This window comes from Scleropages formosus, chromosome 23, assembly GCF_900964775.1.
Source record: "Scleropages formosus chromosome 23, fSclFor1.1, whole genome shotgun sequence".
Classification (NCBI taxonomy): domain Eukaryota; kingdom Metazoa; phylum Chordata; class Actinopteri; order Osteoglossiformes; family Osteoglossidae; genus Scleropages; species Scleropages formosus.
In genome coordinates, this window is record NC_041828.1 from 6,014,399 (window position 1) to 6,029,526 (window position 15,128).

Genomic DNA, 15,128 nt, shown 5'->3' on the forward strand with positions numbered 1-15,128 from the left:
CTTAATATCACACGGTATTATTACATTTTAATGATTTGAAAAACTGACCAAACTAGAAGGAAAAAACTTATAACAAAAATTAACCAGACTCTCAAACCTGTCTTTGAGACAGTTACAGTAAAGATGCCATAAATTGTCCTTTTCGGGGACCGAAACAACTGGAACCGGTTCGGGAAAATATTCGATCTCCCAAGCCGTTTCCAAACGTCGCATCACAGTGACATCTAGTGGCCAGGCGGTGTAAAACAAATCCCCGTTTTACAGTCGGAGCGGATCTAACGGGTCGAACCGCACCGCATTAGCGGCTCGTTGTGACACCATAGACGGTGTCCTTGCAAATCACGTGCGAAGAGCAGAAAGCCAGTTGTATGTTTTAAAAGTCCAGTAATGATGTCATCATTATTGGGTCTTTTATTTATGCACCTTTCTCCAAAGCAACATGCTATTATTTATTTATACACCTGGGAAGCAGTTTAGGGTAAGTACCTTGCTCAAGGGTACTACAGCTGGAGGTGGGATTTGAACCTGCAACCTTTTTTTGTTGAAAGGTTGAAAGGCAGCAGCTCTACCCACTACACTTCCTTGACTATCCAAGATGTAATTCATTGATTGAAATTTATAGGTTTTAATCTGTCAGTGGGTTGAGGTCTTTTTTAATATATGATTATGATTTGTTGGGAGAGTGCAGCTGGACTTCAGGCATGATCAACTATTGTATTATGAATGAAAATTTGTTCGACTGTGCTCATCTTGACAAATGCTACATGCTTAATTTCCATTTCTAACAACTCATGTTACCAAAAATGAATAATTTCTTAGTCACTGTTAGTTAGAATTTCTGAAACATTGCTGCATCACCACTTTAGTTAAATATTGTGACTTTCTGCCCTAGTGTTCTCAGCCATTCATTCTTTTGTTCTCTCATTGTTTCCTATTTCCATGTGTTCTTTTGATTGAATGTCATCACTTTTATATGGGATCAGGTTTCAATTGTCTCGTCTTTTCCCCTCAGTGTACAGTTTGCAGACTTTTGCAATTGCTGTGACCCAGTTCTGTTGTGAAAATAAAGAAGTAAAAGCAGAGTCATTTCTATGCATCTTCCCGGCATATTTTCCGAAAACAGAAATTACTGGTTTGAAGTGCAGACAGATATTCATGTGTAAACCTACACTAAATGAGTAGGAGATACAAAGTAAAACAGGAAAAGGAGAAGCAGATTAAAATGTTTGCACATTTGCAAAAGATTTAATATGAAAAGGTAGAGTTATTTCTTCATCTCTCTTCTCATTTGCCCCTTTTTGGGTCATCGTTCATCTTAAGGAGGATACGCAATAAATTCTTAGACATGTAATATGGTTTCTGGATTGTGCCATCATTCCGTTCCAGGTCTTCCACTGTGGAGGGAGAAGTTCGGTGTTAAAATTTGCAACAATATGTACAAGCTTTATTGTTTTAGCATAACAATGAATCCAATGGATGTATTTTTAACATATAATTAACATATAACTTGCTATTTGAAAAAAAAATATTGTTGACAATAATGTATTGTTAGTTATGGCTAGCCTCCTGGATATGTGTCAATGATGTCTCCTTCGAAGATCTGCTCCTCATCTGTTTTCCTGCTGATGGACTCACATCTTATGGACTGTTTGTTCACACACTTGTCTTCACATGCATGTTGGCCAGCAGAGGCTGTACTCACAAAAGCAGAGGAAGAGGGTGTCCACACACATGCTGTACACGCTGAAGAACCCTTGGGCGATGAGGTACGCTCCCACTATCACAGTCTGTAACACAGCAGTGTCCAGTACAGATTATTCGCATTTTACACACTGGAGAAAAAAAAAAACTCACCCTTCATCCTGAACAAGGGAAACAGCCTGATGAGTGTTAACAACAGATAATTCGAGGCTAGACATTGAGCACACTTACGATGATGGGCACCCAATAGAAGTTGAGTGCTTCATTCTGGAAGGTGTTGCCAGGCAGGGGGATTCGCCCAGAGAAGAAGAAAAAGGCCAGAACACCTGTAACAGAGTTCGATCATAATCACATTCACAGAACTTATCTGTGCACTCTTCATAAGCACAAATCGACTCACATTAAAGATAGTTTTAAAAATTAGAAAAATTAATAAGCAGTGATTTCTTACCAACTCCTGCAACCACCAAAATTTTGCAGAACAACAGCAGCAGATCAGTTACCTTATCCAGAACCACCACCCTAAAGAGGAAAAACAGAATTCTGACATTGACAGAAATAGTAGAGCTTTAAGAGAAACTGAAAAGCATAAACATTTACAGACCAACCGACAAAGTGGACAATTGCAAAGTCAGACATTCAAGAAATTACTGTTGAGTACAGAATGCTATTCAATTGTAGAAAACAACTGTACAGTTCTACTTTTACTACTAGCTGTAAGAGACCATTGTAGAAATATTAGATAACAACACACCCACCTGATTATGTTCCTCATCAACAGTCTGAAAGCATTTTTGGCAGAAACACAGAAATTTTTTCCATATATGGCAATCTGTTAATGAAAGAGGAGCAATGACGATGGTGCAGAGAAGCAAACCAAGACAACCAACAGCTGAACCTGGAGCACCGCTGGACACAGAGATAAGAGTTTGACTAATAAAGCAATTTGCTCACTTTCTCACTGAGTGGCAGTCAGAAAAGATTAGATAACCAGCAGAGTAAATCAGGTACACACAACTCCTGGTGCTGCCAGCAAGCAGCTCTGCCTGCTCATGCCACCACAGCCCTTAACGAGTCCATTGACATGTATTTTATGGTAAATCATACAGCGACAATTTGTTTGCCTGGGGAGCTGAGAAACTAAATTGGGGGCATGACGGTGAGGGTGCTCACCATAATGTAGGCATTCCTGTTCAAAAACTTGATGAATTTATCCAGAGTCCAGAAGCAGCATTTGAGGCAGCACCCAATGAACCGCGTAAAGGGGTTCTGTGGAGCTGGGGAGCCACAGATGGATGACATGTTATGAAATGGATTCTCAGTGCAGCAGAGATATAATAAAATGAGATGAAGGAATGGTTGGTTAATGGTAGATGGTGGGGGTCCAGAAAGCTAATCTTACCTCCAAATTTACTGTTCAGATACTCCAGCAAAATTCTGCAAACCTGGCCAATGGTGAGGATTAGAGCTCCAAAGGCCAGGGAGCCCACATGGTACCTGATGTGTGGTGGAGTTGGGGTTTTTAATCCCAGAGATAATGTTTAGAATCCTCAGAAGCCAGGAACAGAAAAGGCCACAGGAAGATGGGCTGTGGGACTCTGCTCTTACCGTAGTGAGCGGATGAAGGCCTGGGACAGCGGGAATGTGGGGATGTCGGACGGCTTGCTGAATGCCCAGTAGTACGAGGCGAAGGCACCGGCCAGCGTGCACTGGCCCAGCGCGATTACAAAGTTTACACACCAAAGGAAGGCCAGCACATTATAAATCTGAAGATTGAACAGGTTCTGCTGGAAAAGGCCTTCTTCATTATATCGGATGAAGATGCACCGGGCAGAGGTACAGGGTGCATAGGCTGAGGAGTTAAAGGACTGTGGGGGTTGAGGAAGTCAGAATAATGGGAGGAACATAAAATTACTGAAAATTACTGTGCTGTTAAGGCAGACACAAAAAGAGCTAGATATTGCATAGATATTGTGTACAAGTCTTAGGGGACATAACAAGGTCTATAACAGGCTGTCAATTAAATTGCTGAAATCTCCATAATTATTTTATCAGTTGCAGTTAAATTCAAAAGTCTTACTGGTGCAGTACATGATACAGTATGAATGAGAACACTGAGATTTAGGGAATTCATACAGAATGAAGGAGTGGAATTACCAGCGGGTCACAGGTCTCAGTTCCTTTAATAGCCTGACAGTTGCTTGAGTAGCTGAGAGCCACCACTTTGTAAATGGGGGCTCCAGACGTGGCCAGGTATCTATGGCGGTAAGTCAAGAAGAATAAACACGGACACAGAGGGCTGAACGTACATACTGACAGCGAAAAGGCTTGTAAGAGTGCTCTTGAATGTAGGGCCAGGTGAAATGCAGTGGGAGAGGATACAGAGCGGTGATTCCCCAGTAGGCAACGCACACGACCAGCAGCAGGAAGGTGACGATTGGGTAGAGAAGCGTGGATAACATGTGTCTCAATGCCCTGAAAACAAGGAAGAGGAAGCACAGCTGCAACCACACACACACACATTTTCAGAACCGCTTGTCCCATACGGGGTCGCGGGGAACCGGAGCCTACCCAGCAACACAGGGCGTAAAGCCAGAGGGGGAGGGGACACACCCAGGACGGGACGCCAGTCGCCGCAAGGCACCCCAAGCGGGACTCGAACCCCAGACCCACCAGAGAGCAGGACCCGGTCCAACCCACTGCGCCACTGTGCCACCGCACCCCCTCAGTTACAACCAACCAGCAAAAATTTGTCTATGCAAAGCATATGGAAATGGAGTCGGCCATAATGCGGACTGGTGAGCTCATACTTGCTGGACTCTTGGAACAGGGCAATGGCAAGGACAATGCGGCTCCGCAGGAATATGACGATCAAGAGTAGGATGGCCTCCACTATGCAAAGGATGATCACTGACATGGAGTGGACACAAGAGGGAGGCATGGAGGGTAAGACAGCTAATCATGTTGTTTCTTGCATATTTTAAATGCATGTAGACACCTCCAGCTGCAGAGGTCAATCAGTGTTTGGGCTGAAGGACCTGTTCAGACTTACTGAATGCTAGCCAGGTCTCCCTGACATCCAGAAAGGCAGAAAAGTGGGAGCTGAATGTCAGGTTGCCGATGGTCATAGTGATATCCCTGTAGCTATGCTCCCGGTAGCAGTGCCAAATTCCTGTGGACGGACCAAACTCAACCACCTTATTGGACAAAAGCACTGGGAACACAGATACCAGTGTAGGTGTACAGAGCCGTTAATAATGAAAGACCACATCGGTACCATGAAAACTGTTTCTGCATCACATGAAATGGTCTAGTACCGTACACAGGACTCACCGTAGGCAACCACCCCCAGAACTCCCACTATGAGAAGCCAAACCAGGATAGGTGCCACGAACCGCAGAAGAAGGAGGAAAATGAGGCTTAACAACATGGCTATCAGAAGACCGCTGGGAGTATGTGGAGAAAGGAAGAGAAGCAGAAAAGCAGGAAGACATAAAAACTACTTTGTGAATGCTTGTGTACAAGTTACACTTCATTTCTAGTTACGTGCAGAATGGCTTCCATTTCAATGTTGCCTGCAATGATCTGCTTTACTTTTCTTTAAGAGTTAACTAGTGTCAACCTGTTTTGTATATTAACTGAAAGTTAATGTAGGGAAAATGTACCAGAAATTTCAGGAACAATTAAGAGAGAGTATTATTCACAAATCACATACAATTTAATTAATTTCCATTTAATACTTAAAGGTTTCCACTTGCTCTACTACTGCTGAGGTGGGAGTTACTGACCACCTGGGGTGCTGTTCAATGTTGGCGGTCTGCTGAAGCACTTCAGTTACTCACATGAGGATCCAGTACCAAGAGGAGGCAAAATCTTCAAAGATCTTCACCTCTATATGTTTGGCATTGAACCCTGACAGCACATCACTAACCGAGAAGGAGAGAATGGTATAAAGAGCATGCTCAGTACTGCCCACGATGGAGTTCATGGACCACAGAGAAAGCACAGGACTGCTGAAGTAGGAGAGTAAAAGTGAGCACAGGTATTATGCTGAGCAAATATAAGGCAAGCAGCTTTCCCCACCATGCATTCTGTGGCTTCTCCTGTGCCGTGTGACCACTCGCGAGCATCTCTCGGAAATCATTCATTTTTTTATCACAGTGTGAAACCACCATCTATCATAACAATGAGCCCTGAAGCAAAAATGGTTGTAAATGAAATACTGAAAGATGTTGAAAAGGCAAAAAGGCGAAGTAAAGCCTTAGCTTACCCCTTTTAAATGTGCAGTGATAAAACAAGATTCTTTTGAAAAGAAATAACACAACAAATATGCACCGATTCATAGAAAATCAGACTTTTAGCACAGCAGAGTCAGGTTGCAAGCATTATGGGTGTTGACAATTACATAATTACAAATGTGTTATTAGGAAGTGTTTAATAATAACCACAATAATTCTAAATATTTGATAATAATCCGCATAACATCTTTATTTTTAATATAACATTCTCAAAGCCCTTTGCAATAAAGAGATATGTAGATGACAAATCTGAGTTCAAGAAATTCAGAATGAAAAAACAAAATAAAAATCAGCAGTAAAAGAACAAGAATCCATAGATCATCAGCTACTCTGTGCTTAAGACATATCTACCAGTTGGCAGCTGATCCAGCCCATTACTTTAAACCATGTTCGATAAGAGTACAAGTTGGTATGTACATTTTGTAAAAATACAAGGTCCGTTTGCCTACAGTGCACGTAGATATGTGTGTTTCTGCATGCTGTAAGAAGGTTTTGTGAAGTGTGTGTAGGACACAGGCAGCGGACACAAACCTTGTGGCATTTTTGAGAGCTTTGGCAGTTTTGTTCACGGAGGTCATCCCAGGCAGAGTGAAGGTGCTGGGGATGTTCTGCAAAGAACTGACACTGGGCAGACATCTCCCCAGCACTCAGCAGAGAGAAGACGCAGAGTTATTCGTCAGCAGATCAATGAGGGGCACCAATGTGAGCGCCAACAGGTGAAGGAGAAATGGGGTGGAAGGAGAACTTTGGCAAAATCAGAAGAAGCAGTTTGAGGCATTCTGGGAAGAAACTGTGAGGGCTATTAGACTAGTGAAATAAAGTCTCTATTCTGGGTGTTTGAACACTAGGCTGCAGGAGTCCCAACGTCAAACCTCTGGTAAAATGACATATATCACATAAGATGTAGGTGGGAGTTAAGGGCAGCTCTTTAAAGTATTTATAAGTCACTTAACATGTCAAGTCCTTACCTGGGGAGGATGGGATGTAGAACGATGGGCAAAGCTCTTTTTGTACAATCTCTGTGGCTGTCTGCATGGATGAGCGAACACACACACACACACACACACACACACACACACACACACACACACACAGTCACAGACCATTCAGCTCCTTAGATGAGGGTTACACTTCTGTTCATACTTAATCCCAGGATCTAATACAGACTGTTATGTACAGTTCATCATGACACTGTCTGCACTTAAAGGGAAATTTTGGGGAAGAGTTCCAACCTAAAGGTTTTGGGAAAGTGTGACGAGGACTGTATCACACATAATCTTCCTCTGGATCTAGATTAGCACTATATTGCTTTGACATGCAGAGAATTTCTGCAAGAACATTCTGCGAGTATAACAGCCATATTCAGCAATTATTTGTCCACTTAGTGGTTGCTCTCACGGGGACAGTACAAATTCAGAAAAGCTCACTTGAACATACAGTATGATTGGCTCAATGTACTGGGATGCAAAAAAAAAAAAAAACACTGAAAAGATCACGAAGGAACAAACCAAATTGGTGGTGGACAGGTCGAAAGATGGCACGCAGTATTTTTGCTGAAAGAAATCTTTTGCTTTTGCACCCGGAGCCTCTGCTGCTGTAGGGAGAACCCAAAAGTCTCTGGGACAACTTTCAACGCAGACCTGTAAGCAAAGAGAGTGTCGTGATCAGATACCCAATGTGGGCACAGCTGTCATGAGCCATGGAAGTTGGAAAAAAAATTGAAATTTTTGCCATTGCTACTTTTTACTTTTACTCATACATACTTGTAAAGAAAAACATTAGTTTCACTCCATTATACCCACTTTACCTTTGAATTGTTTACATTTCATAGCACAAAGCCAACAGTGACACCTCCTTACTACCAGCTGTCTTCCATTGATTTCATTGACTATTATTCTTGACCTTTTACTTGAAAGTAAAGTTTTTGCTGGTAAGAACCTAGGTGCGCCATGGGGTACGGTCAGGATGCTCCAGACACAGACACTCACCTGCGTGGTGGGACACTGCAGCCCATGGAGAGCAGCAGCCATGACATTCGTTGCTGTGGCACATTTGAGCAAGTCGAAGTAGAAGACGTTCGGTTTTCCCCTGTGGGACACGGTGGCAATTACACAGTCTGGAGAGCAAGGACCCTCATCACCGGTGGGCCCACATGGCTCTCACACAATGTTCAAACTCTACCTAAATGAAATTCACATGGAACTGGAAAGGCTGCATAAACACACACTGCCAAGGCTGGCACAACACAAGGTAATCCAGCAGAGACAGGGGAAGACATGAGGTGCTGGGTTTACACCCACTGTGGTAAAGCATTTTGTAAACATGTCTCCTGTGGAAGCCAAAATGTTAGATAGGTGCAGGAACACAGTGGCAAATTTAAACAGATGGAACATTTCCAGTTATAGGAACTAACACATACAGAATGTTGTAGCACGGAGACAGACACAAAACACACACGTTCCACTGCACCGCTACAAGACGATCATAAAAAGTACACAGACCTGAAAGGAACTTACTTATTTTGTCCAATCCCGCAGAACATTCCAGTAGAGTTCCGGGGATAAAGAACATGTCTTGGGTCTCCATATAACCAAGCTAGATGGGCAAGGGGTAAGAGGGAGGAAGAGCTTAGAACTGAAATATTTACTAGCGCCTCATGTAGAACTCATTGTTTCTGGAAATCGGAGAGTGTGGCAAAGTGCTGCTTTGGAGAAAAACCCATGATGGTTGAGAGGAATTCTAAATCACAACAGAGGTCTTCAAAGTCACATTAGATGTGAGAGGAGGAAGGTGTCTTTTCTCCAGGAAGGAGGAAACAATTAAAACAGACACTGTTTGACACACCCTTTCAGTGTACAGGGCCACCTATCCTGCTCAGTGTCACTAAAGGACATTTCCAGGAAACAAGAGGCCCCAAGAGCACCTACTCGACCTCTCAATGAACCACAAATGGAGCTTGCTTCCATGATCCAGGAAGTATCTAGTATGAGAAGCAGATACAAGGTACCCAAAAGGAACTAGGTAGCAACAGAAGTATGGAGGAGGTGGGACCAACAAAAAAAGAGCTGTCTTACCCAAAACTCCCACAATCATGTACCCTGCGATGATAGCCATGAACAGGAAGCAGCAGAACATATCAGTGCAGCTCCTGGAAGTGAGATGCGTTCTGAATCTACATTACTGTTATCAAAGGCTGACATTCCCACCAAGGACCAACACAAACATAGTCAACAGCAGAGCACAGAGGTAATGAAGAACTGCAGCGTATGAGCGTACCTGTTGTGTATGGGTCCATTAAAGGTTGGGTCATATTCGGCCGGCTCTCCTGTAATAGAAGCAACCCAAGAAGAATTACAGTTCGAAGGCCAAAAATACCCCTTGGGTGACTCATCCCATCCGAGGACCCCCACCACGATTAATTGGACAGCTCACACAACAGATGATTTCGTAATGCGGGATGAAGGAAGTCGTTTTCGTTGAGGGTACAGCAGAACGGCCCCTCCTTGGAGCCTTAAAGTTCATGTTCTGACCAACACCGTTACTGCTACCCCAAGTTCATACCCCTCGGAAAATATCCGCAGAACAGAGAGCAGTCAGCCACCTTCCATATCTGTAGTGCTTCATTCTCAATTCTATAATTGCTTGATCAACAGGGATGAGCTCTAATAATCAATAACAATGTTTACTAATGATCATGCTGCTCACAGTACCCTGGTGTATCCTGATTAAACATACTGCTGTAAAATAAACATTACTTTTCATAATGTAATAAACTACTTCTTTCAATACTGGAGGTTTTTCTCTGTGGCTTCATGATGAGGTCAGTTGGTCTGGGTTTTTGTATACAGCCATTGGAATATATGCATGAGGTGTAACATCATGAATGAATGAATGTACATAATACATTTGGCTGATGCTTTTCACTAAAGTAACTTAGTTATTTACCCATTTATACAGCGGGGTAATTTTACTAGAGCAATTTAGGGTAGGTACCTTGCTCAAGGGAACTACAGATGGAAGTGGGGATTGACCCTACAACCTTTAGATCTAAAGGCCATAACTCTAACCACTACACTATACTACTAGCTCTTGCTAGTTTCTTTTATAATAAACTGCTTCTATTATATTTGTGTCATGCAGTTAAATGTCTATGCACACAAAATTTAAACCTCAGCATGAATCATGTTAAAAGAAGAGAATTAATCCCTTTTTATGACTTTCTCTTACCATATACATCCTGGCTCATGAGAAACATACAGTATAACTGCCTTACAGGTGTATAAATGTTAATAAATCCCCCATCCATCCATCCATCCATCTTCCTCCGCTTTTATCCGGGGCCGGGTCGCGGGGGCAGCAGTCCGAGCAGAGTACTCCAGACTTCCCTCTCCCCGCACACCTCCTCCAGTTCCTCTGGGGGAACCCCAAGGCGTTCCCAGGCCAGCCGGGAGACATAGTCTCTCCAACGTGTCCTGGGTCTGCCCCGAGGCCTCCTCCCAGTGGGACAAGCCCGGAGCACCTCCCCAGGGAGGCGTCCAGGAGGCATCCGGAACAGATGCCCGAGCCACCTCAACTGGCTCCTCTCGATGCGGAGGAGCAGCGGCTCTACTCCGAGCTCCTCCCGGGTGACTGAGCTCCTCACCCTATCCCTAAGAGTGCGCCCGGCCACTCTGCGGAGGAAACTCATTTCTGCCGCTTGTATCCGCGATCTCATTCTTTCGGTCATGATCCAGAGTTCATGACCATAGGTGAGGGTAGGAACATAGATCGACTGGTAAATTGAGAGCTTCGCCTTACGACTCAGCTCCCTCTTCACCACAACAGACCGGTACAATGACCGCATTACTGCGGACGCCGTGCCGATCCGCCTGTCAACCTGCCGCTCCATTTTTCCCTCACTCGTGAACAAGACCCCAAGATACTTAAACTCCTCCACTTGAGGGAGCAACTCCCCCCTAACCCGGAGGGAGCAATCCACCTTTTTCCGACTGAGAACCATGGCCTCGGATTTGGAGGTGCTGATTCTCATCCCCGCCGCTTCGCACTCGGCTGCAAACCTCCCCAGTGCACGCTGCAAGTCTTGACTTGATGAAGCCAGCAGGACCACATCGTCCGCAAAAAGCAGAGACGAGATCTCGCGGCCACCAAAACAGACACCCTCCGTTCCCTGACTGCGCCTAGAAATTCTGTCCATAAAGATAATGAACAGAATCGGTGACAAAGGGCAGCCCTGGCGGAGTCCAACATGCACCGGGAACAGGTCTGACTTACTGCCGGCAATGCGAACCAAGCTCCTGCTCCGGTCATACAGGGAACGAACAGCCCGTAGCAACGAGCCCCGAACCCCATAATCCCGAAGTACCCCCCACAGGATGCCACGAGGGACACGGTCGAATGCCTTCTCCAGGTCCACAAAACACATATGGACTGGTCGGGCAAACTCCCACGAACCCTCCAGCACCCTAGTGAGGGTATAGAGCTGGTCCAGTGTTCCACGGCCAGGGCGAAAACCGCATTGCTCCTCCTGAATCCGAGGTTCGACTATCGGTCGGATTCTCCTTTCCAGTACCCTGGCATAGACTTTCCCAGGGAGGCTAAGGAGTGTGATCCCCCTGTAGTTGGAACACAATCTCCGGTCCCCCTTCTTAAAAAGAGGGACCACCACCCCGGTCTGCCAGTCCAGAGGCACCGTTCCCGAACTCCACGCGATGCTGCAGAGGCGTGTCAGCCAAGACAGCCCCACAACATCGAGACTTGAGAAACTCGGGGCGGATCTCATCCACCCCCGGAGCCTTGCCACCGAGGAGTTTTTTAACTACCTCAGCAACTTCAGCCAGGGTAATGGACGAGTCCCCCTCCGAGTCCCCAGCCTCAGCTTCCTCTACGGAAGGCGTGTCGGAGGGATTGAGGAGATCCTCAAAGTACTCCTTCCACCGCCCGAGAACATCCTCAGCTGAGGTCAGCAGCGCACCACTTCCACTGTAAACAGTGTTCGTGGAACACCGCTTCCCCCCTCTGAGTCGCCGGACGGTTTGCCAGAATCTCTTTGAGGCCGACCGAAAGTCTTCCTCCATGGCCTCACCGAACTCCTCCCAAGCCCGAGTTTTTGCCGCGGCGACTGCCAGAGCCGCGCTCCGTTTGGCCCGTCGGTACCTGTCAGCTGCTTCAGGAGTCCCATGAGCCAGCCAGGCCCGATAGAACTCCTTCTTCAGCTTGACGGCATCCCTTACTTCCGGTGTCCACCACCGTGTTCGGGGATTGCCGCCGCGACAGGCACCGGAGACCTTATACAGGCACCGGAGACCTTATAATAAATCCCCCATTTTCACCAATCATTCTGTTTATGTCCTTCTCTTGGTCATTCCAGCCTTCACTGTTTAAACTTCACAAAAAATGTGGTGTGTTTTTCCTGTTTAATCCCTGTTACACCACTTACGTTTGTCCTTGTCTTCTGTAAGAGTTCGCTGTTAATGTTTCCAATTTTTAAACATTTTAGGGTTTTCATCATCCTCTGTTATTAATTTATTAATAATTATTACAGATGTTCTGGCATAAATTGCTCAGCACCTTGACTGATTCTTTCTCTAATTCTAACAAAATTTTAGAGGAATAATCTCTCTGCCAGTGTCCCATCTTATTTCTCTATTTTCAAGGAGATCATGTATATTCAGTGTATTCTTTCTTGCTCTGGTGTATTCTTACTACTGCTTGATTTTGCTACTTCATGTATTTTCTATTCATTTGCATCTAAGTCTTGTAATTCAAAGCCAAAACTTCATTTTCATTTCTTGAATTTTTTTAGACACCTGCCATGTTCTTCCACATCTGTTTTTTTCAGTTTCTGAACAGATAGAAGGGCACCTGTCTTTTCAAAAATTCTCACTTCAGTTCTTTCGTAAAGCCCTCGTTTTTTTCAGATTTTGTCTCTTCTCTTCTGTGTGATTTTTGCCTTGTGGACTGAAATCCCTTTAATTTTTTTCATTTTAATCATAGTTATGCTGCTTCTCCATCAGTGAAACTCAGGATCCCAGAAATAATTAGGTATGATTTTCAGATCATACTTCGGAAGGTGTTCTGCTTTGCTATTCCTGCTTTGTTTTATTCAAATCTTGCAGAGCAGTAGTTTTCAGTCAGTTCTACACCATGTCTTTGCAGCTGAAACCAAACTATTCTACTTCTGCCAAGGATGTATTTAATATGATTTAATTCATTGGTTTATCTTTAAAGACTGTCTACAAACCCTAATCGGTCACACATTACAATATGTCTAATCAGGGTTTGCAAAATCCTCATGTACAATTAAGACAACTCCATTTCTTGTACCCATAGTAATAAATCTGTGTGTTTTCAGTATATAAAGTAACCCATATATAGCCCCTAGGAAGTTAAGCCACAGGAAGAGCTAATGCATAATTAAATATTAAATTAAAAGATATAAACATGTCTTACATAAATAATTTTTGCAATTCATGTTTATATATGATATTATAATTTTTCAATCATGCAATGTGAACCATTTAATGTGTTGATGTGTGTAACATTTTCCAACAGAACCCCAACAGGGATCCTGACAAGTGAGGTACTGATACCATAGTGATTAGAGCGATGCCTTTGGGGCCAGAGATCACAGGTCCAACCTCTCATTTGCAGCTGTAGTTTCCTTGAGTAAGATACTCACCCTAAAAATGCTCCAGTAAACATTACCCAGCTGTATAAATGGGTAAATTAAGTTTCGGTATCTTTAGAGAAAAGCACCCAATAAATGTAAAAATCAAATTAAATTTTCCTCAGTATGGGCTCCAATTGCACACTATGTCCACATTATTAACCACAGCACTATTGGAATAAATGTGAGCCTTATACAAGTCAAAGTGTTACTAAGTGATGTCTGTTGTCGCTCTGAACTCACCATACTGCGAGGAGCTGTCCTCTGACTTCCGGCCCATCTCTCCTCTTTTTAATCCCTTTTCTCCTCTTCCTCTTTGCCTGAACCCTTACAAACTGTCAGAGGAAAATAAAACCCAAAAATAACTTCCTCTCAAAACTCTACGCTTCTCACGTATAGTAGCCAAACTACCGTGGTGATGTTACCATGACGCCACTGAGGGACACACTGCTCAGTGGCCACACCCACTCTTTAGGCCACACCCTCTCACATCCCCACATTAGATTTTACCAAAAAAAGTTTCAGTGGGTTTCTGAATTGATTTTTCATAGCTAGCTTTTAACTGTAGTTGTCATATTTTCATATATTTGTTGGTAAATGTAATAAATATTATAGGAAGGGGAGGGTATAGAGGATGAGGAGCAGCACAAGATTGGTCCAAGTACCAGTGAATGACCAATGAAAATGGCTGTAGCATGTGGCAGCACCAGAGGGAGGGAACATACCGTCCCAGTTACTGTACACAAACATACATCTAATTGCCATTCCTCCCTAACAACATACCTGCATAGTTTCCATACACAAACACCTGTGCCTAGTTACCAAACCTCCTGATCACCTATTTAAACCCTCAGTTCACAACCAAAAGGGATTGGCACATACAGGGAGACTGAAAAAGAGAGCAACCTTATACGGGTTACACAGAGTTGTGAATCTCCACTTGCATGGCTTTGTTCTGCCTTTTTCTGGACTGGAACATACTATGGACTCTCCCTGTCTGCCAACCACTTCTGACTCTTCATACCCATGGAAATACACTTTGTATACCCTCAGCTGTAAGTTACTTTTGAGAAAACCCCTCTGCTACATTAATAAATGCAATGCAAATTTTAGTTAGGCTAGTAAGACTTATAACAGGGTGTTTGTCAGCCAAGCATTTGCGCTCAAAAGTTCTTCATCTGCTCACCTAGGTGCTGTGGGTTGAGTCACTGCTCCTCCCAGTACCTTCACTCCTCCACCTCCCATTACCAAACGAGGAACGTTGGGCACTAGACATTAAGTTACAGTTCTGTTGCATTATTCTTGCAATAACAAAGACTCCATCTGGCATGACACTGATTTACAAAAATAATAAACCATAAACCCATTAGCTGTAAATACAATATGTAATTCACTGAGGAAAAAGTAAAAAAGTTTACTATGTAAAAAAAAAAAAAAAAAAAAAAAAACCACATGAAACAAAA

At 43.8% G+C, this 15,128-nt stretch overlaps 1 protein-coding gene across 1 annotated transcript; it reads right to left on the reverse strand.

Annotated features, from left to right (window-relative positions):
• Positions 1 to 1,284: 1,284 nt before the first annotated feature.
• Positions 1,285 to 15,072, reverse strand: LOC108935656 (choline transporter-like protein 4). Its single transcript, XM_018754437.2, has 23 exons — positions 14,852 to 15,072; positions 13,909 to 14,000; positions 9,276 to 9,324; positions 9,074 to 9,147; positions 8,516 to 8,594; positions 7,988 to 8,087; positions 7,508 to 7,639; positions 6,968 to 7,028; positions 6,531 to 6,645; positions 5,544 to 5,627; positions 5,035 to 5,147; positions 4,754 to 4,873; positions 4,512 to 4,611; positions 4,084 to 4,176; positions 3,859 to 3,958; positions 3,310 to 3,569; positions 3,104 to 3,198; positions 2,875 to 2,978; positions 2,460 to 2,533; positions 2,153 to 2,223; positions 1,933 to 2,027; positions 1,703 to 1,787; positions 1,285 to 1,394 (listed from the first exon to the last, which is right to left on the reverse strand). The coding sequence occupies exons 2-23, from the start codon at positions 13,943 to 13,945 to the stop codon at positions 1,285 to 1,287; spliced, it is 2,151 nt and encodes a 716-aa protein (XP_018609953.2). The 5' UTR covers positions 13,946 to 14,000; positions 14,852 to 15,072.
• Between the last annotated feature and the right edge of the window lie 56 nt (positions 15,073 to 15,128).

Coding starts and splice junctions, on each gene's coding strand:
- LOC108935656 (XM_018754437.2), bottom strand. CDS start 13,945: ATGGGCCGGAAGTCAGAGGACAGCTCCTCGCAGTATG. Junction 7,029..7,507: donor ACCTGTCCACCACCAATTTG/GTTTGTTCCTTC, acceptor TCATCCATGCAG/ACAGCCACAGAGATTGTACA. Junction 3,199..3,309: donor GCCTTCATCCGCTCACTACG/GTAAGAGCAGAG, acceptor ACCACACATCAG/GTACCATGTGGGCTCCCTGG.